The 26,117-nt window shown below is 43.0% G+C and overlaps 1 protein-coding gene across 1 annotated transcript in view; it reads right to left on the bottom strand.

The window, feature by feature from the left end:
• DNAI1 (dynein axonemal intermediate chain 1) overlaps nt 1-26,117 on the bottom strand; it is a 139,793-nt gene that overhangs the window by 29,568 nt on the left and 84,108 nt on the right. The window contains exons 15-18 of the mRNA XM_066338637.1: nt 21,693-21,777; nt 19,754-19,833; nt 13,022-13,170; nt 12,078-12,177 (exon numbers count right to left, since the gene is read on the bottom strand). Of these exons, the coding sequence (XP_066194734.1) occupies nt 12,078-12,177; nt 13,022-13,170; nt 19,754-19,833; nt 21,693-21,777 (414 nt within the window). The remainder of the gene's footprint in view (nt 1-12,077; nt 12,178-13,021; nt 13,171-19,753; nt 19,834-21,692; nt 21,778-26,117) is intronic.

Genomic DNA, 26,117 nt, shown 5'->3' with positions numbered 1-26,117 from the left:
TCCAGCTGATCTGGGCTGGAGAAGACTCAGAGCAAGTACTGCTAGCCCTACAGACCTTAATCTCTCTTCTCAGTGCAAGTAATGAAACAAACAGGCATTAAATCAGAGTCTAACACAGATTGATGCCCAAAATAGGGAATGTTGTCAGAAATTCTGATTAGTGCTCATTATAGAGCTCTCTAACATTTTCAGCTTAATAATATCAATAAAGACACAAACCAGTAAGTAATGGGGAAGTGATGGGAACAGCCACAGTATGATTAGAGTGTACCCTGGGGTGATGCTAGAGAAGCACAAGACAGCTTGGCAGCTCACTTCAGCCCAGACACTACACCTGCACACATGTTCTCCCACAGCATCAGGAAAAGTGCCAGGTAAAGATTAGCCAAACAGGAAAGGTGAGGATGGAGAGAGGCCCGAGGATCCACTCAGGCAAAAATCCCACTGGCATGGACTTCAGATCTCTAACCCAGTGGCACAGACCTGCCACATTCCCAACTGCACAATAATGTACATTTCATTGTGCAGAGGAAAGAGTGGCAGTTACTCCAGAGAATGAACTAACTTGACATTATCTCCCAATAACTGCAATTAGCTCCAGTTACTGATACAGACTGCAAAGGCTAATAAAACATGATACGTCTCTTACCCAGGGCTGAGGTGAGCCATTTCCAGCACCCTGGATTTCCACCTGGTATCCACCATGAAGACTCTCAGCCTTTTATTTCTCTTCCCTTTTCTGTCTTCAGAAAAACTAGGAAGGGAATGCTTTATGCTAACAAGTACAGTGGAAATATAGAGGAAATGAGAACTGAACTACTTGTAAACCTCCTTCCAGCTGTGTCTTGTTTACCAGCACTTAAGGGACAAAGGAAACATGTAATTTCAACAGTATGCCATGCTGACAATTTGAATCTAGGAATTATCTGAAAACAGACAATGCTACTATATAAAAGCTTATTTCAAAGAGTGTGGAAGGTATCAAATCACTACATGTACTTTCCCATTACATACCAATGAGTCAGTGAATTTTTTCTGAATCCATTTATAGCACAGAGTTGGGCCATGTGGAAGCACATGTCCCAGGCAGTCTCATGAGCTGCTGTGTCTTCTAGACTAAAAGTCTAGAAATTTGGGATGTCCTTGGTCTGAGTGGGAGAACAAAGGTCTTGCAGATGCAAAAAACAAGAAAAGGAACACTGCCTCTAGACTGAAGTAAAATAAAATGGGAGAGTGCTTGAAAAGTGGACATGTTGTCAAGACATATTTTGAAGAAATTCATGACAATACAATTCAAGAAGGGAATCCGAAGCATCAGCCACAGACAAGGATTTGCAGTTTGGAGAGCCCTTCCCCAGTCAGCAGAAGCATAGGTGAAAGCATGGCAGCATTTTTATCTGTTCAAATTACTAGATGCCAGCATTACATGGTGAATTTTGACCTGACACTTGAGGTCTCAAAGTCTAGCAAAGGTAACTTCAATTTCCTGCCTCCCAGCATAAATCAAGGTGGCTCTTCTGGCTTGTACTTTACACCTGCTGTCTTACCTATTACCTCAGAAAAAGAACAAACACTCTTTCAAGCATACCAGTCTCCCATAAGCCACAGTCTTTAAAGATCTGATTTCCTGCCTTCATAGAATACATTTTTATTAATTTAGTAATCTAAGACCATGGGAAATGCTCACTGATTGAGTGGAACCATTTAGTCTAGGGAAAAAAAAAAAGTGACAGAGAATTAGTGGCCAGGTTTCTTCTTGGCAGGCAAGTCTGTGCTGCTCTCTGTAGGGCTGTCAGTGTATCCCCCCACACATCCTGCCCTGCACTGGAGAAAGATGGCATGGCCAAAATTCAGTGCTGGAGTGCTGAGCAATTTAAATTACTCTGGGTGAGGCTGTTTCTCAAAAATGTCACGAACAGCCCAGACAAGCACAATGCCTGGGACAAGAACTTGAAACCATCAGCAATGTGGAGAAGGTCAAAAGCAAACAAGTTTATGAATGTTCCTACTATAAAGCTCCTCTTTTATGAGCTTCTAAACAAATGGGCTTGTTTCCTTTGCCAAGGGAATTGTGGAAAAGAACAAACTATTTCAGTTCTTCAGCTGGAAACATCAGCCTCCTATCAGCTGGCAGACACACCAGATGGAGGGGTGGGCCACAGGCACTGAAAAGGACTTCAGAGGCTTTGATTTAGAGACTCACAGTTACTCAGGAGAAAGGAAACCTCGTCAGAACAATACTGGTTTTGATGCTTTGGGAGTAGCCTAAAAGGGGCACAGGGCTTCCCACAACACTTGAGGCAGGTTAATAGTGCTGCAAAGCAGCAGAGCTACATGTGGCCAGCACCATCTGTAGAGCTGCCTAGGGCTTTCTGCCCAAAGAATGGGAGACTGAAAACCTTCAGTTCTCCGTGAGGCTCTTAGTCTCCTAGTCTCAGAGTCCCTAGATCCCTGCTCTGTTGGCTCAGATCCTGAAATAAAGGATTATGGAGTGGGATCCAGCTGGATCTCCCATCACAGAGAGTCACCAACAACACAGTTTTCTCTCTATCCCACTGCCATGGTGGCCCCTGCCCCAAGATCACTGCTTGCACACAGAGATGACCTCTCAGGTTTTGCAAGATGAGCCCTCTCAGAGTATATGACCCAGAGAAGAGCAACCATTACCCACACAAGTGCTACCCAACCCCATGTATGACTCAAGTATCAAATTCATGGGGAGCCAGGATGACTAGAATCAGAACTACATTCAAGAGCTCCTTCATGGAGCACAGGTTGCAGGGCAGGCACCCATCCAGCAGCACCCAGACAAGAACTGATACTCAGACACTGTCAGGCAGCTGGTACAAAACGGCATTTTAATAAAAGCTGTTATTTGTGTCATTAGCCTTTCAGAGTTAACAAACCAGTGAGAGTCCTCCTCTTTTCTGCCAGCTCTGCATGCATCTTCTCATGCTGCTTGAGGCTGGTCCCTCACTGCAGGTGCTGAGACCTGTGGCCATCACATTTGCTCATCCACACTCATCCAGGAGCAATTTAGATACTATAGAATGAACGTTTCAAACCTCAGGTTTTCAGACCTCAAAAATGCTTCCATTTCAGTGTACATCAGCAGAGAAGGAAGCAGAAGCTTCCTGACAAACTCATTTCAATACGTTCTGCAGATTCCACAGAAACAAGTAAAGAATCTGGAGGGATTTTCAGAAACTGCAGACCACAGCTGACACCTTTTTTTTTTTTTTTTCTGCTAATGAGTTAAAAATACAATAGGTAAGGGCATTTCAGTTCTTTTTTACAGAGTACTTAGCAATAACATGTGGTCACTTGCTTAAAGAAACATAAATCGAACTCCAAGAACAAGAAACATGGAAAAAAAACATAGAGAGATGTAAAACAAATATGAAAATGTCTGAAACAGGAAAGTCCAAGAATTCCCTTCTGATTCACCCATAACTACAGGAAAAAAAAAAGAAAAAAACAACCTCTGGGCAGTAACCAATTACTATAGGCAGTAATTTTATTTATGATCTTTGTAAACCTTCGTGCCTGCTCCAAGAAGGTGCAGGAAAATATGTAGCACCTTCCAAATGAAGCCCAAGCTGCTGAGTTAAGCAGTTCCTTGCAGCATGGGGATTTATGAGCAGGTATCAACCACAATCAAAAGAAATCTAGACTCACAGTACCAAAGTGATGGACAGGCTGGTAGTAGATAAGCCAGGCAGATGTTCAAAGCAAATTTCTTGATGGAAGAGTAGAAATTCTGCTAAGTCCCTGAAAACAAGCACTGAATTTAAGCAGATGCCCATTTTTCTCTGAGGTGGGACCAAGTGAATTCTGCAGTTTCTGATGCTTTTTAAACAATTAGAAAAATTTTAAACTGCCATCACAGTAACAACAGAGCTTCTCTTCATGCTTGATGTACAGGCAATAACAGATATAAGTCTATTGTGTCACTCTTGCAGAAAATATTTGACATAAATTAGTTTCTTTGATGCTTGACTTCCAAACAGCCAGAGAAAAAATCCAGCTCAATCTCATCCAGACCAACAGCTTCTTTGTCTATAAATCACGCTAATGCATTCCACCTCCTAAAATCTAACTGCTCCCCACTGCAACTCCACGTAGCTGCTCTGCAAGCATGGCACAGTGCATGTCCAAGGCAAGTACCACAGCTTTAGCATCAAACAACATTCAGAGTTTTGAACTTATTTTCCCCCACCTGCTCTACCAACCGCACTTACAGCTTGAAAGCCAGCCCAGGCTCTCATCTGCTCAGTACCTCTGGGGTGACTTGGACCCCTTTTATACCCTTTTGCTCCCCACCCAGAGGCAACAGGAAGGGAAATGCAAGGGGATGTGGGGGGGAGCAAAACCCTTGGCAGAACTTCTCTGCCAGCAGAACAAACGACTTGATTTTTGTGGCTCATGGAGAAGAGTGCTGAAGAGCTACTTTGACCAACACTGCCTTTATTTTGTTCTCAAATACCTACTGAATCTGCCATGGCTGGAGCCTTTCCTGTACATTTATTCTAGTCTTACAAGCCTTCCTTCCCCAGCAGTGTGTTGGACAATGCTAGCATGCTCCAAAACAATCTGATGGCATTCAGAACCAGGACTGCAGGGAAGTATATATGTGTGTAAGAACAAGGCAGATATGCCTGGTAACTTGGCAACAAAAAATAAAATCAGTGTAAGAGCAAAAGGTGAGGGATAATTTAATACCATGCTGCCCTTTACCAGTTGACATCTCTTTCAGTACTTGGCTTTCACTGTTCTTTTGATCGATTTACCTCATTTTCTTGACTGAATCATGATCCCTCATCCATTTGCAAACTCCACAGATGATTTGTTTCAAACTCTCAGGCAATACATGTAACAAGTGGGCAGACCACTCCCAGACTCTGTCTACCACAATGACAGCTACTGAAGCATACCAAAGGCATGGTCACTGGGCAGGCGGGGAAGCCCACCTTGCACTGCATTGGAGACCTTAGTTTGCTTGATTTCTGTACTGCCACTCTAGCAAGAACAGGTTGCAATACAGGTAATTTTCTGTAGCAGGACATTTTTCAGTTACAAATGAATGTTTTAAGACAGTTTTTGGTCCCTCTGACACACAGGGCAGTCAGGATCCTGACAGGAGTCAAGGACATCTGACTCAGAAAACACTCATTGCCTCACTTTTTCTGCAATGACAGCACAGGAATCCTGATCCTCAGTGGTCCTAACCATAAAATTCACAGCCTTTCACAGCACTTTCATGCTACTGGTGAAAGAACAGGCTCCAGCTCAGTTACAGGTATGTTCAGAGACAGCTTTCTTCTTGGAAGATGAGCAGATGTGTGAAAGCTACTTTGTGGGCTGAGCCAGCCAGGAGCCAGCCAGCTGCATGTTCTGAGGTATGAGAGGGCTAAACACAACTCTCTGTTCTGCAGCATCCCAGCCCGCTGCTTCAGGGCACATGACACAGCAGGGAAAAGAATGCCTGTCACCTGACTTTACTGTAGGGCTGCATCTCTCATCTTTTCCTCATTCAGTAAGAACTGGGTCATTCCCAGTTTGTCACGGTAGGAAAACAGCATCAGCCTTAGGTGATTTGACTCAGCTCCCACAAGTTAGTAAAAAATCAAAGCTTTGGCATGTAGAACAGCTGCTATTCATCCAGACAAGCTGAGGACCATTTGGCCTCTTCTGGAAACCCCAAGACATTGTTTTACAAGAAAGTGCTTGTTTATCCAAGCTAAATTCTTTGTCACCAGTTCTACCAGGCTGTCTCTCCTCTGAATGCCTAAGTGAATAGGATAAAGCAGTGTTCCTGAAGTCAACATGTAAGAATGTGTTACATCCCCTTCCTCTGATCTACCAGGCCTGTTACCTTCAAGAACAGCATTACATTGGTTTTATGCAATACAGCCCTTAGTAAAACCTTGCTACACTGCCTAGTCCTTGATCTACCAGTGCTCACAAGTAGAACAACAAACCATTTGTGCCAGGATCTTTCTGGGTAGCTTATTTAGGCTGGCCAATCTTTTCTGCACTGTCACAGTACTGAATACTGGGCCAAGAGTCTTTATTTCCAGTCTTCTGACACTTCCCTACTCTGCCATCCACCACAAATACCTGATAAAGAACAGGGAGATGGTTTCAAACAGTTCTTTAAGCTACCCTAGACAAATCTCCCAAGGCTGAGCTACCTGAATACACTCTTCAATTGTGTCAGTCCCCCTGTGCTCTCTCTATTCTGACCCAAAGTCAGTGGGTCATTCAGTCACTGATGTCAGGCTTAAACTGTTGATCTCTTCTCATCCTGGCAGGGCCCTGGCTATGGCCTTCCAGGGAGAGTCAGCACTGCAGGCTGGGGCAAGGGCAGGCAGTTGCACAAGAAAGGGCAGCACTACATCTGATGGGAGAGGCAGTCACTGGTCTGCACCCCATGGCAGGCCAGCAAAACTGCTCGCAGGGCAGACACTGAACTGTCATAGTTTGGAGACTGGCATTTAAAAAAAACTCACATGGATTGCAGGTCACTATAAAATGCCAAGGAATAAAGATCAAGGTTCAGAAGCTGCTATCTCTGTACAGAAGGATTTGACAGAGAGCTGGAGGATCTCAATGGCAAAAACAACAAAAGTCCAAATTTGCAAATTCAAACCTAAGTGAGAAGCCATTCATAGAAGTTAATTAATTAAGTAATTAAGAGCAGAGACGGACAGCTTTATAAACTCTTGCAGGTTCTCCTGATGGACTCTGTGCCCCCAGTAGGTCTTAATGCAAAGTCTAACAGATTGATCAACACAAAAAATCTTTTGAGGTGCTGTCAAAGTAATTTTTTTGATTCACACTGCCATGAAGCAGAAAAAGGCAAACTTGGTTCCTGTGTGCCTGAATGAACTAGTTAATCTCAGCAGATCAGTTTTGTCAAAACGCTGTATTTCATAATCTGAAAGAGCAATAGCTTTAGTAATGAAAAACCAGCCTGTGAGCCTCTCCATAAAAAAACAATTCCTGTAAAGCCATCGACAAAAGGGGTTTAAATTTGCCTTTGTACTGAAACCAACTACCCTGCTGATAAAGTCACCTCACTTCAATCAGTAGCTAATGGATATGAGTGAGCAATAGTGTCCTGAGATGCCTGATGCCCACTTGGAGGCCACTAGAGCATGCTATGATGGGATGGGGGCTGCATCAGTATAGAAGTGAGAGCTCAGAACCTGTAATAGCAAACCAGTCTTCCAAGCCAGCTTTATTGCCTGAAAACAGCTGCTAGTGGAGAGAAATGCCAATATACAAAGAGTCTGGTGGCAAAGGGAGGAGAATGGGGAACAGTCTAATTGGCACAAAGTGAAGGCAGCATTAATTTTGGGACTCAGACCATCTATCTCATTGAGCACTGACATGCCACCAGCCCTTGTTCTAAAGCTGACTCTTCAGCAGTTCACATCAATCTCAAAGATTCAGTAGGGAATAAGAAGGAGCCTTTTAGGTTTTGCAGCAGAAGAAAATGAACAGTTTTACAAGAAACAGCCACTTACGCTGCAAATACAATTTCAAAGCCACTTTAAGAAAGCTCCTACCTGCTTCAGCCTACTCAAAGGTCCTTTGGGGTGATGGCAAAGAGACTCATGTTCATTCAGTGCCTTTACATCCCTGCAATTACCCTTGTCACAGTGCAGAGAACCAGGAAAGACCTTGTCCCAGCCTGCCGAGCTAGTGGTGGCCCCAGTAGTGGTGCCCCCCTGGGCTACTGGAGAAGGGAAGGAGGAAAGATTCACATGCAGCAAGGGCATCTGTAGTCATGTTCACTGTCCTGACACCTCCAAGCAAAAGCATCAACAGATGAGAGGCATGCTGGCACCCCTGATTTCATGCCTTACAAGGAGAGGCAGGACTAAGTAAAAAATACCCAGGGAAATATTTGCAAACCTGAAAGGTTTAATAAGCCTTTTGTCTGTAAAATCATTCATGTTTTAAAGATAGAGGTTGGCTTTTGCTTCAAGTCCATGCTAAATGGGCAGCAAGTTTCTGCAAATCATTCTGTGTGCACTCACAGGTGTGCCAGCACTAAGCAAGTGCTTCTCTCTCCACTGAGAAAGATGGGCATCGAGACCAGCTGGCAGAACAACCTTGGCATGTTATCCTATGAGTTAAATTCAACAGAAAGCTGGTCTTCAACACTTCACATCCAAAACAGTTGTACAAACAGTAAAACAGGTTTATATAAGCAGAAAGAGCACACTGCTTCCTGAGTAGCAGCACAAACCATTAACTAACTTCCTGAAGGTTTGGAGTAATTCAAGTTTTTCACATTTGGAAAGGTCAACAGTTTCACTAAAGGGGAAAAACCCTGGAGCATTTGTCTGACTAGTTTTCTCTGCAGAGTGAACAATTGAATGGCATTTATCTTGAGGCTATCAATATTTACTGCAGATGATTATAACAGGACCTTCCTCTTGCTGGACTAGTAATGAAGAACACAGCTTACAAAAACATGAGAATTAATAGCTTTGTACTGTGTACAAGCCTGTAGTAAAACCCCTGGGATCCTCCTTTTCACACAGGACATTTCTGAGGGTCACAGGCTCAGTGAAGGCAGTTCAGGTTGCAAAAGACTCACAGAAGCCTCTAACCTTCTGCTTTAAAAAGTGTGAACTCTGAGGATAGCCATGGTTGTTCAGTCCAATCTGGTCTTAAAGCCCTCCATGGACAGACAGCACAGCCTCTCCCAGCAAGCTATTTCACTACCTGACTGCCTTCAGAAATAAAGTTTTTCCATATATCCAGCCCAAACCCCTCATTTCAAATTCTTTCAGCTGTTGTGCCTCATCATCACTTCAAGTGCTCAGACTTCTCAGTGACCTCCTTGAAGGTACGGACAGGCTGCTGGGCTCCTGACAGGCTGAAAAAGCCCAGCTTGACCACACCATCACATCCATTGCTTAGGGCAGCTATGGCCCACAGCCTGGGATCAAGCCAGGGAAACACTTGTGATATGAATCTTCAGCTTTTTTTTACAGGTGTAAAAATTTGTGCATGAATTCGGCACACACAGAAGTGGAGGAAATGCCAACACCCTTTCCTTCTTTAATGAAAGTAAGTAAAAGAAGACCAAGAGGAAATTTCAGGCGTGACTGCCAGTTTTACATGTTTCAATTATTTTTTTTATGCTTTAAATGTAAGTTTAGGATGGACTTAAAGAAAATTCCCAAAAGCAAATACTGCTTCAATGTTGCAGGATTGAATTTCATCCCCTCCATTTCTCTGACCTCTGTCTTTACAATAAGCTTACCAACATCTCCACATTTCCTTTACCCTAAATGGAAGTGTCCAGGTATTCAAATCCACCTCCAATTCTTTTTATTTCCAAAGTGGTGTCTCATCCCAGCTAGCCTTTTTCTTTCTGTCAGGCTTTTACAATCTGCAACACAAGGTGCTCTCTTTTATGAATCTCTGTTTATGATCTTTCTGAAACAAAATGATCACTAAGCAGAGCAGGAAACTAAGGAAATTAACCAGAACCTGATGGAGAGACATAGTAGCAGTTATTATCCACTGCACCAGTGGTGGAAAGTGCAGACTCGGGTTATTTATGATGAGGCAGTGCTGTCCAAAGCAGATGTCCAGCTGCCAACAAACGCATTTTATCATAATGACCCTGATATTTACAGCTTTTATTAAATTCCTACCTCCTGGATTCATGGAGATTCTAAAATGCCCCTATTTCCAAGTCAGTCTTAGGGGACTCATACATGTTTTGGACATATAGCATCAGCTTGAACAAGGAAAAATATTTTATGGACTATGCCAGATATCTCTTGAAGACTGCAATTAAAGCCTGATTTTAAAACCACCTCCAGGCAACCTTCAAATTTTGCAGGCATGATTATGTGCAGATGCCAAGACAGAGGCTGTTTGCAAACAGGAGACCTTTAATGTTTTATTTTCTGGCTTCATGTCCTGTACTTTTTCTGTTCAGGAGAATCATAGAACATCTTATTAAAGCAAATTTTTTTTCCCAGCATTAATGGAGCCTGCCCTTTGCCAGGCACTGAGTTATTCACAAGAAGTGCACTCTGCTACAAAGTGGGATATGTCCAGAATAAAAAAAAGCTGTAAACAACTATTTATTCCACTTCCACTGCAGACATAGAAGGTTCTGTTCAACAATAGCAACTAAGCTATGTCTCAGACACACCCTGCTGCAGCCAGCATGGTTAGTAGCTAACACAGAGGTCCAGTATTTCTATCAGCAACAGCCCTGGCCAGCCTACTGCAATAGGAAAGCAGCTCTTCCCTGGACCTGTCCTGCTAGCCAGCCCAGTTCTGGGCTGCTTGTGGTTGATGGCCACTCTTCTCAGAGTTTGGGATAGAAGGTATAAAGTAGAATTAAATCCTAATAAATTAGGTTCTATTTAGGATTACTGATTTAGATCCAAGGATAGCCAAGTGAGATACCCTAGGTGCAGTGCTGCCAACTCAAACAGGCTCTTGCCTTATCAGTAGCCTCATGTGGACTTCCAGGTCAACAGATGCTGTGACTAATGTGGCTAGGACAAGCTATTGGTGGGATGGGAAGACCCCACAGGGCAAACTCTTGCCACAACCACAACAATAGGTCTTTACTTATTTCCTCTGCAGTAGGTAAAGCTCTGGGAAAGAACTCAAGTGGAGTGAGGCACATCTAGAGATGAACTGTCATTGCCAAAACTTGACACGTAAGTAGGAAATCCAAGCACACACAGCGTTTACTCTCCACCTGTTCATGCTGCCCAGGATGTATCCCTGCCTGCAGACAATTCCATCCTTTTCCCCACTGTTAGGCACCAAGACACAGCTGGGGACCCACAGCTCTCTGCCGTTCTTACCCCAGCACTCAATCAAAGCTGTGGCTGCCAGCAGATCCCTTGCACACACAATGTCAATTGTGGGGAACAAGTCAGAGGATGTGACTGATGCACTGAATGCACTCACTGCCTTCATGCAGGCCCTTCATTTGTTGTATGGGAGACTGGGAACAGATAGGTCCAGAAAAGAAGGACCTAGTCCTAACCCTGACTTTGAAGGAAGAGCATTGACATACCATAGGCTGTGGAATCCTGAGTTTTCCAGGGAGACCAGGTGACCCAATGAAGAGATTTATATTGCTTAGGAGAGACAAATTCACAGCCTGAGCCAGTGTATCAGTGATATTATTTTCTTGCTATAGCATAAAGGTTAAACTACAATAAAGTAGCCAAAGCATCAGTTCAGTTATGGGGATACATAAAGGCTATCCTTTTGCTAGAGTAATTCTGGCAAAACAGCACAGACTGTCCAGTTTATACCAGCTAAACATAAAGCTCATAGTAATGGAGCAATATACTCTTACACTATTCAACCAGTATTGATGGACAGCTACATGTCCTGTCTATTTCCCAAGCCCAAATTAACCATCTGAGCTACTGCAATACACGGCTAGAGGTAAAAATAGAACTGTCATCATGCCAGTATTAGGACTGGTCTACAGAGATCATTACCAAACTATTAGTCTTAGAGACAGTCCCACATGGTGGGAAAATTTTGATTTTATTTAACTGAACAAAATTCTATTGCCTGACCCTGGGCATATAACTATAATTGAATTTAAATATCAGTTTAAGTATATAACCACTTTTTCTGTTGTTTCTCTACACCTTGAAAGTTCAGAACCAATGCCCTGATGACAGCTTGTACCGGGGAGTTCTGATCTGGAACATTATCTCTCCATCCCCAGGGATGTATTGGAGGTTTCATACCAAGGAAGTTCAGTGTTTTAGTCATACCATATGCAAGCTGCACATCTGCTCTCTCATATCGTTAACAGAAGAGCGGGGAGGGACTTGTATGCATTTGCAACACCTACTTTGAGATGGATTTAGAGATTAATGCCCAGGGATGTAAGGGTATGCCAAAGGCAGGAAAGCATAGGAGAGGGTGGCTTCCAGCTGGTGTTTCGTGATAGGCTTGGCCAGGATTGGGCTGGCCCATTCCCACGCTCAGCCCTAATCTTCTTTGACTTTCTCTCAGCTCAAATCAGAGCAGCGTTGCTCCCAGACTCTCACCTGGCCATCAATGGTGACTGCAGCAAACACTGTGGAGGAGTAAGGAGACCATGCAACATCTCCTACAGCAGTACCCAGGTCATAAACAAACATTGGAGTCCTATAAAAAAAAGACACAGAGAGAAGGATTCATGTAAACACATGCCGTTCTGGAAGTAACACTGAGCCATGAACACTTGGATGTTGCAAAAGTGGAAGATGGAGCATTTCTCTGTGTCAGATAACAGCCAGGGTCTGAGCCAAAGGCAAGGCAAAGCTGAGCACCAATACAAATCGGTCAGGATTTGACCTGCTGCAATGAGAAGAGAGGTAGCAGGTTTCTTTCTTTCTGAAAGCATTTTGAAAACTTCTTCACAACACACAGATCAAGATGGAGTCTCAATGGTTAATATTAATAATCATATGGGAAAAAAAATTCTCCCTTCTCTGGACTTCTGACAACAACTTTGAATATTAGAGCAGCATTGGCAACAGGAAATATGTGACTCTGACTGATTTACAATAAAATCAATTTCCTGATTGAAACCAGACATTCCTTAACCACTAACCCTGAACTTCATTCCATATTTTAAAATGTTCCAATTTTTTTTCTTCTCTGGGTCTTAGCAGGTTTCTGGCCCCTGAAGCTAGAAGCAAGTCCCTGACATTTCTCTGTAGCATTTCTGTGCCACAGTAGGTCCTGCCTGAAGGAAGCCAGATCCGAAGCAAAGCAGTCAGGTTTTGTGCTTAGCTATGCTGCTTGGCAAGTTCCTGGATCAGCTGATGCTATATCTTATATCTCATATCTAGGGAATACAAATCTGAGTAAAAAAAAAATAGAAAAGCAATTAGCATTATCAACATCTGGGAAGGAAACTGGGACTGAGGTATGAGCAGAGTCGACATGTGCTGCTGGTATTTCAGGCTGGACCTCCTCACCCACACCAGGATCCAGCAGAACCTACTTGATGGTATGATCCCAGATCTTGACTGTCCAGTCAGAGCTGCAGGAAATGAAGACTTTCAAGTGGAAGGGATTCCAGCTGATTGAGTCCACAGCCATGTGATGGGCTTCAAATACATCCAGAAACTGGTTTGAATAACTTTTCGAACACTGCAATGGAAAGAACTACTCAGTAATCAAAGCTAGACCCCCTAAAGCTTAAATTCATGTAGAAAAATGCCTCTGATTACTTTGTAGGGCTTCTCAGGAACTTTTGGGCTGGCTGGGAATAGGTGGCTGGTACCCAGAGGTGCTACAGAAAATCAGTAATTTAGTAAATGCTGTTTCTCCCCACTTGCAGGCAACATCCTGCTCCCCTCTGCAACACACAGAGATAGGAACTGAAGTTGTCTGATTTGATTTAAACAGACAAGCCCCAGAGACCATTCTTGAGTGTGAGAGCTAAATTGCCTTCCTGTCAGCCTGGGCTCCTGCTGTGCTTCTCCTGTATAAAAGGTTCACAAGAAAGGTAGGGGAGAACACCTCTGTGCTGCTCTGGAGCATTGTGTGCTGACAGCACCCTGTACTGCTCAGAAGTACAAATGCGCACAGCACCGTGTGCATTTGAAGTGTTGCAGTTAAAATGTCCAGTAACAGTGCTCTCAGCACAAGAATGTCTCACGAGTCCCTTTGACTCTAAGGACTTTGGAAAGATGCTGCAAGTCCTCTCCTGTCACCACCCTGGACAGCCTGCTCAGAGACCCTGTCCCATCATACAACTCTGCAGCTTCTTCTGTTGTGCCACTTGAGACTCCCCAGTGTGGTATGAGAACCACAGAGGTTGTCCAGAACTCAGGCATGTCCCTGACAGGCTGGGGGACCCCACTGAACAGCAGCCAATAGCAGCCTGTAAACTTGACAATCCCTACACAGACATGCAAGGGTCAGACCAGCAGCATCACAGCTGTGGATGTTGCCAAACTGCAAAATGAAGGATGTCTTCAGGAGCTGGAAAAGGAAAACATTTGGGACCTTTGGAAAAGTCACCTTGCATATGAGCTTATGAAGTAGGAAGGAATTACAACCTATTTGGCTGCAAGGGGACTTGATCCAGATCTTGTCAGTTGTGTGTACACAGAAATTTTAAGTTATCCTCCCAAAACCTCCTTCCCTCCAAGCACATTAGAGGCTTCCTTTTTTAGCAACAAAGACTCCATCTCACATAAAATGTCCTTTTGCTTGTGTTCTCATACAAGCTGTATCCATACAGCAGCTTGGAGTTAGCTTCATGATTTTCTGTTGGTTTGCCTCACAGTAATGTGACACATTACTGTCACAGCAATAACTTCATTACTCTCTACTGAATGCAGCACCACATCATCTGCCCAAGTAGCAGGATTGCTGAAGTGTTACACGACTTTAATCCTTGCAAACCAAAGATCTAATTAATGATAAGACTTAACTCTTTATTACAAGTGACATTTACTGTCTAGATATTGTTCACTGGTGCAGGTACTAAACTATTCTCACAGTAGCAGTTCCTACATCCCTGAGAGCCTTGTTGGGGTAGGAAATGGAAACAAGAAAGTGGCTCATGTCCCATTGAGATTTACTGACAGTGTCTATAGCTTGCTAATAGCTCATTGCATACTCTGTGTTGCTGACCCTGCATTTAATTGTAAGACAGAAATCTCCTTTAATGTCATGTTTCATAACGTAACTTCACAATTCTTAATGTTCAGCCATCAGCAAAATCAGTAGTTGGCTTGTTTTTAAAGTCACTTTGCTGGAAACAGAACAGGTCACAAGTAATTAACACAAGAGAGAAACTGCTTTGTCGATCTGTCCTTTCAAGTGTATGGATTGAAGGTCCCTAATACCTGAGAACTCTGAAGAGCAAGATGTTAACCAGATTTGTCTGCCTCCAACAGAACTGTAATGCTCAGTGCCGTTTTCAAAGGCTTGTGCGGGCTGAGTCTTGATCAGTGCAGCTCTCTGGGCACTGGTACAGAAGATCCATCATGCTCTGGGATGTGCTGATCCACAGAAATGCCTTTGCAATCCCCATGACAGGAAAGGGATCTGCATTTTTTTCTGTGAAATCAGCAGCAAAAAGATTTCTGTAGGGCAGACTCCCACCTGTGTCTCTTGTGAGAAATGAACCTTGCATGTGTACTTTAGCCTAAAGGCATCCACTGGCAGTGCTCTGGCAGTGCTTGCCAGCCCCACACCACATTGACCACAACCCTTGTCATTATCTCTGAGTGCAAAACAGGGCTGCTTTCTTCCCAAGATGCATTTTGAAGAAACACCACAAACTTAAGAAAAAGCTCAGAAAAGAAGTATGACTTTAATGAATAAAAAGAGTTTCTGAGCTAACTAGAATTGCTGGTGAAGTCTTTCCCTACTATTCAGTTCAAGAACCCTAAAATTATTAGATATGTCAGTAGGAAAACAAAACTGCTGGAATATGTGACATCTAAGTCCTGACAGGAGAGCTTTGAAGAGGATGACTAGATTCAGAGAGAAGGAATTTGTGCAGCCTCTCTGATCTTCTAGAGCACTGCTCGAATTTGCTGAGAGTGTTTTTCTCCTACTTAAATGATAGTAGATGTGTTTGAATGGTAAACAGCATTTTTATGTTGAGACAGAAATGCAAAAATACATCTATGGCAATACAGGAAACCAGCCAAGATGACTCTTGACAAGGCTACAAAACATGGGGGAGGAATACTGGGAGAAAAGGAGAACTCTGAAGATACAAAACTTATGAATAATCTTCATTAACAACACTTCAGTTTACGCTAGACGTTAGTCTGACACAAAACTCTCCCACATACCCAGTGAATGGGTGGTTATTACTGTCCTTAAAAGGTAGAGGGTTTCTTCAGCTCACTGACAGGAGCTTTGAGAATCTACGTAATACAGAAATCCAAGAACAATTTTTTTCAGAGAAGGTTTGTATCTGGCAACAGAAAGACAGTACTGCCCAATACTGACACATCCAGGCAGCACAGGACATCCCAATGCTCTTCAGAAACCAGACACAAACGTGTCCCATGTTGTGGAGGACAGGCTGTCACCAGCTACACCAGAGGCTCTGCTGGTTTTAGCTCAGTGACTGCTTGTAGAGATCTGTAGAGAAATGCTGAGACTTGCAGAAGGGCTCACAAGTAGAAACCAAGGCACATGAACACATCAGGAGGAACAACAGGAGATGGTAAAAGAAAGAACTTGTGGTAATTGATGAAAAATACAGCCAGTCCAGGAACTAGACAACCAGACAGAACACAGAAGCCCCAAAGATAAGATGGTGAGAAGATGAAGAACATAAACCATAAAATATCCAGACAAGGAAAACAACTTTGCCTAAGACAAAGCAAGGCTAAACAATGAGGCAAATGATTTCTCTGTTACTAAAGGGTCATTGGAAGTCAGAGCCTGTCCATTTGTCATCCTCTTTTAGTGAAAACCATTTGTCATCCTCTTTTAGGGAAAACTCAAGAGATGTGATAAGGATTCCACAGCCACCATCCTCTGTCATCTGTAATAATAATAATAATAATAATAATAATAATAATAATAATAATAATAATAATCCTGTTCCAAACAGAAAGATATAAATGTTGTGGTGCATAGTGTAAGAGAATGAGTATGAGTGAAATTAGTTTTGTTTAAAATTAGAATAATGTTTTCCTCTAGTCAGTTTTGCATCAAGTTTTGTTATTCATTACTCTCAAGAAGACTGCCTAAATGGAAAAAACCCAAAGCTTTTCTTACATGAGTGTATTAAAATTTCTTCACAATTTTTCTATTGAAGGCCTGTTTATTAGAAGTTATTCTGACCAAAGACTTAATGTCACAATGTTTCAACACGAATCTGAGACCATACTTTTTGATACCAAGCTGAACAATTCCTAAACAGCAAGTAAGATATGCAAAAAAGCATTCAGAATTGTGTTACAGAATCATATTAATGCAGAAACAGTTTCTCCTCTACAAAAAAGGGCAATAAATAGGTCTGTGTGTAATTTAGATAATGATTTCTTGGCTTCAGAAACACTATTAACTAAGCCATTTTCAGAACTTCACCATAATTGTTCTGCAGCTAAAGAATTAACATATTATCATGCTATTTGTGGGCAGGCCCGCTCTCTTGGGAAATAAAAAAAAGTTTCCCTGGAATTCACTTTCCAATTTATTTAATAAATATTCTAAAATTCGGCCCATGGGGAGAGCAGCCTGTGTTTGATCCCTGACTCAGACATCATGTGAGGAGTCTGTCCATCTCACTCAAGATGCAAGTGCAGCACAGAGATCTGAGCAGCTCACTCCTGCTCAGTGCAGCCACAGGACCAGAGAGCTCCTCAGGCTACAGTGGGACTGCCCCAGTATACAAGTGGAGCAAGGCTGCAGGAGGCAGTTCATGGGCAGCTCCAGTAAGGGATTCAGATGCGCAGTGTTTCAGTAAAGCATATGATGAAGGTGTATAGGTATTCCCTGAGAAATGCCTGGAGCAGCAGCTGACCCCAAAACTTTTGAAACTGCTTATAGCAAGCTTTTGCGGGTTGCTAAGGGTGGAACCACTCTTCCTCATGTTTTTTGTAGATACTGTGGAAGCATGCTCATCCTACACACAAGATTTCTCTTCCCTTTGTTAACCCCTACAGTTTGATTGAAGATAGGCTCTTCTTGCCTGTGGGAACAGGGCTTTACAGGGCTGTGTTGCACAACGTGAGAGTGGTTGCTCTTAACTGAGGCTCACCAATGCAGGAATGTTGCTTACCAGTAACCCTGACAATGAAAGAGATCCTATGTAACAGTATCTGTCCACACAAGGACTGCTAAAATATCTGCATGGCTTCATGGCTGGGATCACTTCTTGTGTTAAAACCCCATCCTAGTTCTAGTTTCACTGAAGATTATCTAAGGCAGAAACACCTACAGCTTTTTCAATGTCAAATTCTCTCCTGTCCAGTGCTCCTCCATAAAGAGCTTCCTTTCCTGTGTAATTCAGCCACGACACCATCCTGAATATTCTCCTGATGGCCCCACTTCACACTGATATCCACTGCCACAGTCACCTACATCCATCACTCACCCAGCCCCAGAGGAAGTTAAAACCTGCGGTTCTTTACTGCCTTTTGATCAGGAATAAACACAACAATATCCATCAATTTAGAGTATGATACCCAGGGTACCAACTCCTGTGGGTGACCAGATAGCTCAGAACATATGCCCATACCTGTACGGATGTTTAGTGTCCTGAAAACATCAGAAAAAAAAAGTGCACCTACCCACTGCCCACTGCCAACAGCTCAGCTGCCCACTCCTCCCACCTTCCTTCTGCACCTATCTTGTCCAAATCAACGGAGCACTACTCAGAAATCCTCCCTAGATACTACCTGGCAGAGGGAGAAATTTCAATCAGCATTGTCCCTCTGCAAGGAATACATATTTGTTAAGCAGATCTAGCCTAAATGATTGATACGGATTTCAGGACATGATTTCCTTTGGGTCCTTATTCTGTTTCAGGTTCATTTTGCAGGTGGAATAGGGGGAAAGGAGTTTATATCATCCTCTAGGGACGGCTGGATGCATCTGCTCTGCATGTCAGCCTCCTGCTGGTTGTCCATGCCCCATGATGAAGGGCTGTGGCTACAGATTTAACAGAGCTCCCGAGCCAGCTCAGAGGAATGCTGTGCAAGTAACAGTTGTATTAGGAAGGCTCTGTGGGCTTTATTTTCAAGGCAAAATACAGCAGAACTCAAAACTTTCTATTTTTAACTCAATTTCTCAAGAAAACATGATGCCTGTGTCCCTCTGTGCACTTGTCTCTCTTCACAAACAACTTTTGGCCTCAATGGCATTTTCAGCCAAAGCTGACTGGATGTGGGATGTGGTAACATTTCTTACACATTCTGTTAAAAGCAATGGCCAGAGAGTACAAAACATCTGGGCAGTGCCCTCAGTGTGGGAAGGGCAAGCACAGTGTGGCTGCTGCACTCACCACATGGCTAGAGCTGGCTGGCTGACAGCCCCTGCCTGGCTCTGGGAACCAAGGCACCAGACCTGCAGGAGAACATTGGAGCGGAGGTAGCCAGCATTGTCTGCAGGAAACAAGGATTACAGTGTGGAGGTGGGATCACTGAGCTGGGAACAGCGTGAGGTGATCAGGAGAAGGAAGGTTTGAGTATGTAGCAATGGACTGGAGATAGGAGAGCAAGGAGAAAATGGGTCTGGGAAAAGGATCTAGAAAGACCTTAGATGTCTTTTCTGACCTAAATGATTCTATGTGATTGTGGAAGGGAAGGGCTGCAGGACACTAATCCATAGGAAATATAGCTTCATTAGCTTCACTGCTCACAGGATAACAAGTCTAGAAAGGATAAGAGCTGATATTTTTCCTGCCATTTCATAGTCATGGGGACAGAGGATCAATGCCTTTTAACTTCTGCTCTGATCCTACTTAGCACTTCACTTGCACAGCTGCAATCTGCAAAGCATTTTCTGGCATGCAGTTTGCATGAAAAATGTTTCTGCAAAATAGGGTCTAAATTGGGTCTCTGCAGAGATCTCCCTGTGACCCTCTGCAGTGCCGGTCTCATCTCAGATTCACCACAGGGATCCCAGGGCAGGACCAGGCTCTGAAGCTCTACTTTGTTACCACCTGAGCAAACAGTTCAGATCATAAGCCTAAAAGACACACATGGGTCAGGGGATGTAAAACAAAGGATAAAGAAATAATTTTTACCTTATAGATCTTGCCCTCCTCAGTACCAATGAGAAACAAATAGTCTATCTTTTTGTGAAAATCAAACGATATCCCGCTGCCTGTTAACAAAAGAAAGGTATGTCACACAGAGAATTGGTTCAGCTGGCCAAAACATGCTTCCTGCCTATGGTAAGCACACACTGCTTGTGTTTTCAGAAGTGATTTATTAGCCAGAAGCTCCCAAAGGAAACCAAAGCCACCCCTTCTGCTGAACTTTTCAAGCTGTGTGTGCCCCCAAGACCTGCAATTTGAACAGTAACCCCAGAGACAAGTAGAAGGGCACTGAAAGAACCAGAAGGGAACTGGAAACCATTTTAGCCTAGGATTCATTTTGTTAAGAGTTAAAAATGCCTGGTGCAAACATAAATGTTGTAAGGATCTGGCCACCTCCTACTGAGGAAGAACAGATCTTCTCTGTTTGTTTAGTATCCACAAAAATGTGAGTGGTTTCCTGTGCATAAAAGAGGTCAGTGAGAAAACACCCCATCATACCTTCTTGTGCTCTGTTTTTCCCTTAATTCAGAACCCATTTAACAGGCTCGCTTCAGTAAAGCCAATAGCAAAGAATGTGATTTGGGAAGAAATCCACTGTTAGGGACAGAAGGATCCTGTTAATGTCAAGAGCCCTGAATTCTGCATCGTTGTGAACTATGCTAAAAACAGGTGTCAACCACAAACAGGATGTGACTCATTGAGATTTTGTGGCTTCTGCTCCTGAGGCAGAAGCATCATCATCCAAGAAAGCCAGTTCATATGTTGATGAAAGAAAATTTCAGCAATGTTCTTGAGCAGAAGATGGGATGTCTGTTGAGTGCCAGAGCTACTTGAGGCTGTCCCTACCAGCAGAACATCAGCAACCATCAACAACCATCAGATGAGAAACAGGAACAAGCAGACAAGGCTCAGAAGCACAGTTACAGAAACTTTCTGCACAGGCAGTCATCTTAAGCATTATGTCTTTAACATTAACAAAATGTAGTTCTCAAAGGAATTGTTACAGAAATTTCAACTCTCTAATACCATCTGCATTTTAAACATTCAAATAGATCATTAAATATTCAAGACAAGTCTTTGAAAATCCATTTCCCAGTAACACTAACAAATAATCCCCAAACCCCCGTGAGTTCTGCAGTGTGCTGCTTTAGCTGGTTTCTTGCAACCTATGTGGTACTGCAAAGCTTCCCACAGACTGTTCAGCAGTTACTAGCCTAGAAACACAGCAATTCTTAAAAGCAGAGCAAGGCTCTCTGCCAAACAGAGGTCCCATCTTCTCAGCCAAAAGCAGGTGTAGAAGGATGATAAGAGGATTCCTCAAGGACTTCTTTGTGTTATTCAGGACCTCCAGCTGACTCATCCCATCTCAAGGGCAGGATGATCAGGATGAGAGGATTCAGCCTAGAAGGACTGCACTAACTCCACTTTGTATGGAGGGAGCTCAACATAGTAGCTCAGAATAGATGCTGTGTTTTTACAGAGTCCAAACTCAATGAGGCACATCCCAAAGCTATTTGGGTGAACTGTGCACCCAGAAAAGGGCAAAGGTTGCTTTTTACCTTGATTTTGCCAGTCCAGATCAATGTCTGACAGAAAGAACAAAACTGAGTTTTGACATAAACAAGTGTGTGCTTTATCCATACAGAGATAGTCCAGTAAAACATACATTTCTTGAATTAATGTTCAATTCATCTTTTTATAAATAAGTAAAGTAAGTAAAGGCAATGTGTAAGAAGCAAAACTTGACTCAGCGGCCATTGCTCCAGGCAGACTTCACCCCTAGTGCATGATGAAAGCAAGGAGGCGTAACTCTCCTTTACTCCTTTCCATCTCAACACCCTGCTCCCAATTTAATTTCCCAGAATGACTGATTAGAGGCTTTGTGTCAGTAATTAATCAGCATGGCAAGGAGTTGGGCTCTTACCAAATGTTTGCAGCTGCAACCCCTCTGGCCCCTGCATCGTTCCATCTGCTGACAGCTTGATGACATCCATGTGAACCAGCTCATTCTGCAGGCAGAGGAGATTCCACATGAATAGCATGCTTTGCAGCAACAATACAGAGACATTCAGTACTTTGAAATGGCAAATTTTATGGAAGAATTTTAAAAAGCTGCCCAGAAGTTGCTTAATGTTTCACATTTGGCAGCTTGCTAATTATGATGCTTTCCATAAAACCTTCAGGAAACTGATGCTTTGGTGCACTGGAACTGAGAGCCACTGGTACATTATCTCAACATGTGCACTTGACCTGGAAAATTTTGAGTTTCAGGGTCAGTGTTTTTTAGTGAAAGTTAGCACAGTCAGCTTAAATCATAGTGTTAGTTAAACCACCCTGTGTGGTTTAAGATGGATATTTCATATTCTCATGGAGCTAACTAAAGCACCACATTAATGAATAGTAACTTATCATTTTGCTAGTTCTTGTTTCTTAACATCTTCTGTTATCCCCAGAGCAGCCTCAATTCAAAGTACTCTCAATTTCATGGGCTCTGAGATTCCAGTAACATCTAGCAAGCAGTTTGCTCCAAGGGAAAACTGCCCCATGTTTCTGCTCTCAGCAGAGTTCTAAAGAACTCTCATGACACTGCTGTGCAAGGTGGTGTATTAACACAGGGCCAAAAGGTTGTGTCCCAAAGAATTTACCGTCAAGGTGGAAGACAAAAGAAGATGCAAATAGACACAATGTAGGCAAACATAAAGAAACTACCAGAGGGTAAGACACATTCTCAGACTAGCTTTGGGAGTAGAAATACAATTGCAGAATGGAGTTTATTGTGACTATAAGAACACCCCGAGGCTCCAGAAGTCTCTTCCAACCCCTGCAACTCCCTGATTATCTGTGATTCTCTGATTATAAAAAGAACAAACAATTAATGATTAGTTAGCAGTGTGGACTGTGGACTGGATGGCATAATCTGCAAATAGCACACTGAAGGACTGTGGGAACAAAATATAACTTCTTAGTTCAGTGAATTAAGATGTAGTTGAAGCTTCTCTTAGCCCAGGGCAGGACTTAGGTGGAAAAAGAAATTCCGCCTAGCAAAGTCAACCCCAGAAATTTCCATGCTGGGGAATGTGGGAGAAGATCTTGTGGACATCTGTTCAGTACTGCAGTGCAGAGGGGACAGCGTTCTACAAGGCATTTTTTATCATACTCTGGGGGTACAGAGTTGCAGAAGATTCAACAAAGGTCAAAGCCCATAACGTAATGTTTTTCTTTCTCACTAATTCTCACTGCTGCACACCCACACGTGCTGGCCTATGATGGCAGTAAATTGTTCTCTGAGAGAGCAGCAAGAAGCAGGACAGACTCCTGCAGAGTTCCACCTTAGCGGCTCTTACTGCATGTTGGTTACAAGTCTGATTCAGTGGATAAAGGCAGGAGTGATGCTAAGAAAGAGGCCACATGTGCTGATGTATGTGTGCATGAATTGGAAAGAATAGTGCCCAGAGTAATCAGGAGCAGAGCATACTCCACTGCAAATCTAAATAGTAGTTCGAGTGGGTTGTTGGGAGTGTAGACAGGATAAGCTGAGCAGGCAATTTGCCCCTACTCAGGCTCCCAGGTCTGTCTGCTCTGCAAGAGCACGTGCCCTATCCAAGACACGAGTCTGGTCTGAAGACCAGCTTTGGAGCTGCCTGCAGCTGGTCATGTTGATACACCCAGTGTGACAGATGTCTGACCTGTGCAGGCCTAGAGATGTGTTAGCACACCATCTCTGTGTTCTGGTAGAAAGGCAAGTCTTAAGAGACCTTTTTTCTAAGCACACACCTTTCTGCAGCCTTCCTCTGAAGATTTCTCCCAGCACCTTCACGTGGCAGAGGCCCCTCTGGACAGTTTCTGCAGCCCCTTTCCTTCACTCTGCTTGTGCAGACTCCCCTGCTGTGTTGGTTTTATCTTGTACCCAGCTTCACAGCATAAAAAATGCTTTTGTTCCTGGGGCTCTTTGTCAGCAGAGCCATTCACATATTCCTCTGGGTAAACAGCCTGCTGACAATTTGGCCTTCCAGGAATACTGAGCAATAATATGTTGCTTCTGCCTAATAATTGCAGAGCACTTTGTAAGCATTAGTGAATCAGGCCTTACAGCTGCTGCTTTTCCCTTAGTTCTTATTAGCCTTAAGTGATGAAGTAGGCCCAGAGCTGTTCAGTAATTTAGCTGTAGGTCACACAGGAGGGGGTGAACTATGACTACTAATCAAACCTGGGATTGCTGAGCATCAGCCTAAGAAGCAGTGCAAGCTGCAACCCAAACAATTCTTTGAAATGGCTGTGACATTTCTTCTTTTTGATAGGCAAGGTGTGCATCCAAGATGGGGGCATAGAATCATCAAGCAGAAGTCCTGCATACTTCCTTGATGATTTACACCTTTATGAGGACCCAAGATCAAGTTAAGACATTCTAAGTACACAGAACTCACATTATTTTTCATGAAATTTGTCCAAAGTTATGGTGCCCATTTCTAACAGAGACAACAACTATGGTCAAGGCAGATCAACTGTCCCTGGCTAACATTTGACAACTCTTCTATCCAAATCTTGAGTGGGGTTTGCCAAACATTCAGCTGGAAGAAAGAGTGAAATTATTCACTTTGTGCTCTCAGCTTTGGAAGTGTCAAGCAACTACCAGTGTTTGAAGAAATTTTATTTCTGGATAGTCCTGTCAAAAAGATTAACGAAGCAGTATTTCATTTATTCCCTGTTTGCACCATGGTTCTGTAGAACTTAAGACCTCTGGAGCGTCTTCAGTTTTACTCCAAATGAAACCCAGAAAAAGCTCTTGTGAAACTGGAATTCAAGCAGATTGTTCCATTTCTCCTTGCTGGATAAAAAAATCCCACAGTTTATAACAAAACATTCTTTCCATCCTGTTTCTTGTTTTCCCTGTTGAATACCTGTTTCCCCACAAAATGTCCAAACAGACAGCACCTAAAATGTTACTGTTGTCCACCCCTGCCTACTAAGTAAATACTAGTTCTGGCAATTTCAGAGGTAATTTAATCTAAAAAACCATGGGTAAGGCCAAGTTCATTACAGTAATGCAAGGAATAACTAGAAATGACAACTTGCTGAGTGGATGCATATTTTAGAAGTCACACCAAGCTTACTTAGAAATATCTATGTGTTCAAGGGACAGCAAAAACACAGATTATGTGTGGAAACAGTTAAGCACTGGCGCAAAGGAGCCTCTGCTTGTTGAGCTGCTATCAGGGTCCATTTGCAGACTCTTAGGTTGTCCCAGTTGTTGTATTTCTCTAAAGTAAGAGTCTTCAGCCAGGGTTTCCTATCTCCTAAGGGAACCATGCTGAGCACACTCAGATCCTGGGGCTCAGTTGGTAAGTATACCCTGCCAAAAATCACCTCAGCTGGGTGTCTGACTGCAGACATGACTCCCCGCTTCAACTCAAACCTTTTGGGCATTCCTATTCAGGGGATAACACAGGAGCTGAGTGCTGGAACACTCTAGTTTGTCCTTCTCTAGGGAACTCTTTTGGGAGAAGGACTTCGGATGTACTTGTAGAAGGGATTTTTTATTCTGAAGCTGCATATATGAACCTGGAAAAGTCTATAAAAAAACCTTCAAAATCTGCACTATCTGCCTGTGCTAACACTGTTCATTAGAAGATGCTCCTGTTCCTGAACTGGACATGAGGCTAACATTTACATATGATACGAGAAATTATTCCCTGCCATGGCAGCAAGTCCTAAAAACTTTAGAACAGGCCAGCCTTGTTGTAACAGATTGAAAAATGAGCATCCTAGGATGTAAAGAAATTTCTTTTGTTGGGGAATAATGGGACAGCTGCTTCAAACTCATATTTAGGGCAATGCAATAATTTTTTAGAAAGAGATTTGAAATCCTGAAATATAAAATGAAATAGCCAGCAGAAAACCCCACACATCGGGTTTCAGAGACATGAATCTAAGGGTCATTTTGGGACATTAATTCTATATTTCTATCAACACATTTCAACATACTCCAAAACGAAAAGTGAACAAAGGCAGGGTAGGCAAACAAGCTTTAAAAAGTTGCATTGGATGTGAGTTGGCAATGTCATGGCAGGGAGAAACCCTCTGCCTGTCTGATAGCATGCTGCCATCCCACTGCAAATGCAAGCTTACTCTGAACTACTCACTCTGTTCCACATGGGGAGAAATTTCAATTGACCCTCTCTCAGTCCAAATTGCAATCTGTAGGGGAGCATTTTGGGAATGAGAATCTGGAAGCTGTGAAATAAAGCGGATTATTCTGTTCTGTGTCTAGTTGACCCTTCTGGGACAAAGAAAGTGTGAGAACAAGGACCAGGCTTGAATTTCTGCTGTTGCCAAGCAGGAAAATAATCTC

This window comes from Sylvia atricapilla, chromosome Z, assembly GCF_009819655.1.
Source record: "Sylvia atricapilla isolate bSylAtr1 chromosome Z, bSylAtr1.pri, whole genome shotgun sequence".
Lineage (NCBI taxonomy): Eukaryota > Metazoa > Chordata > Aves > Passeriformes > Sylviidae > Sylvia > Sylvia atricapilla.
Note: the sequence above shows the minus strand (reverse complement) of the source record. Positions and strands in the feature narration are given on the sequence as shown.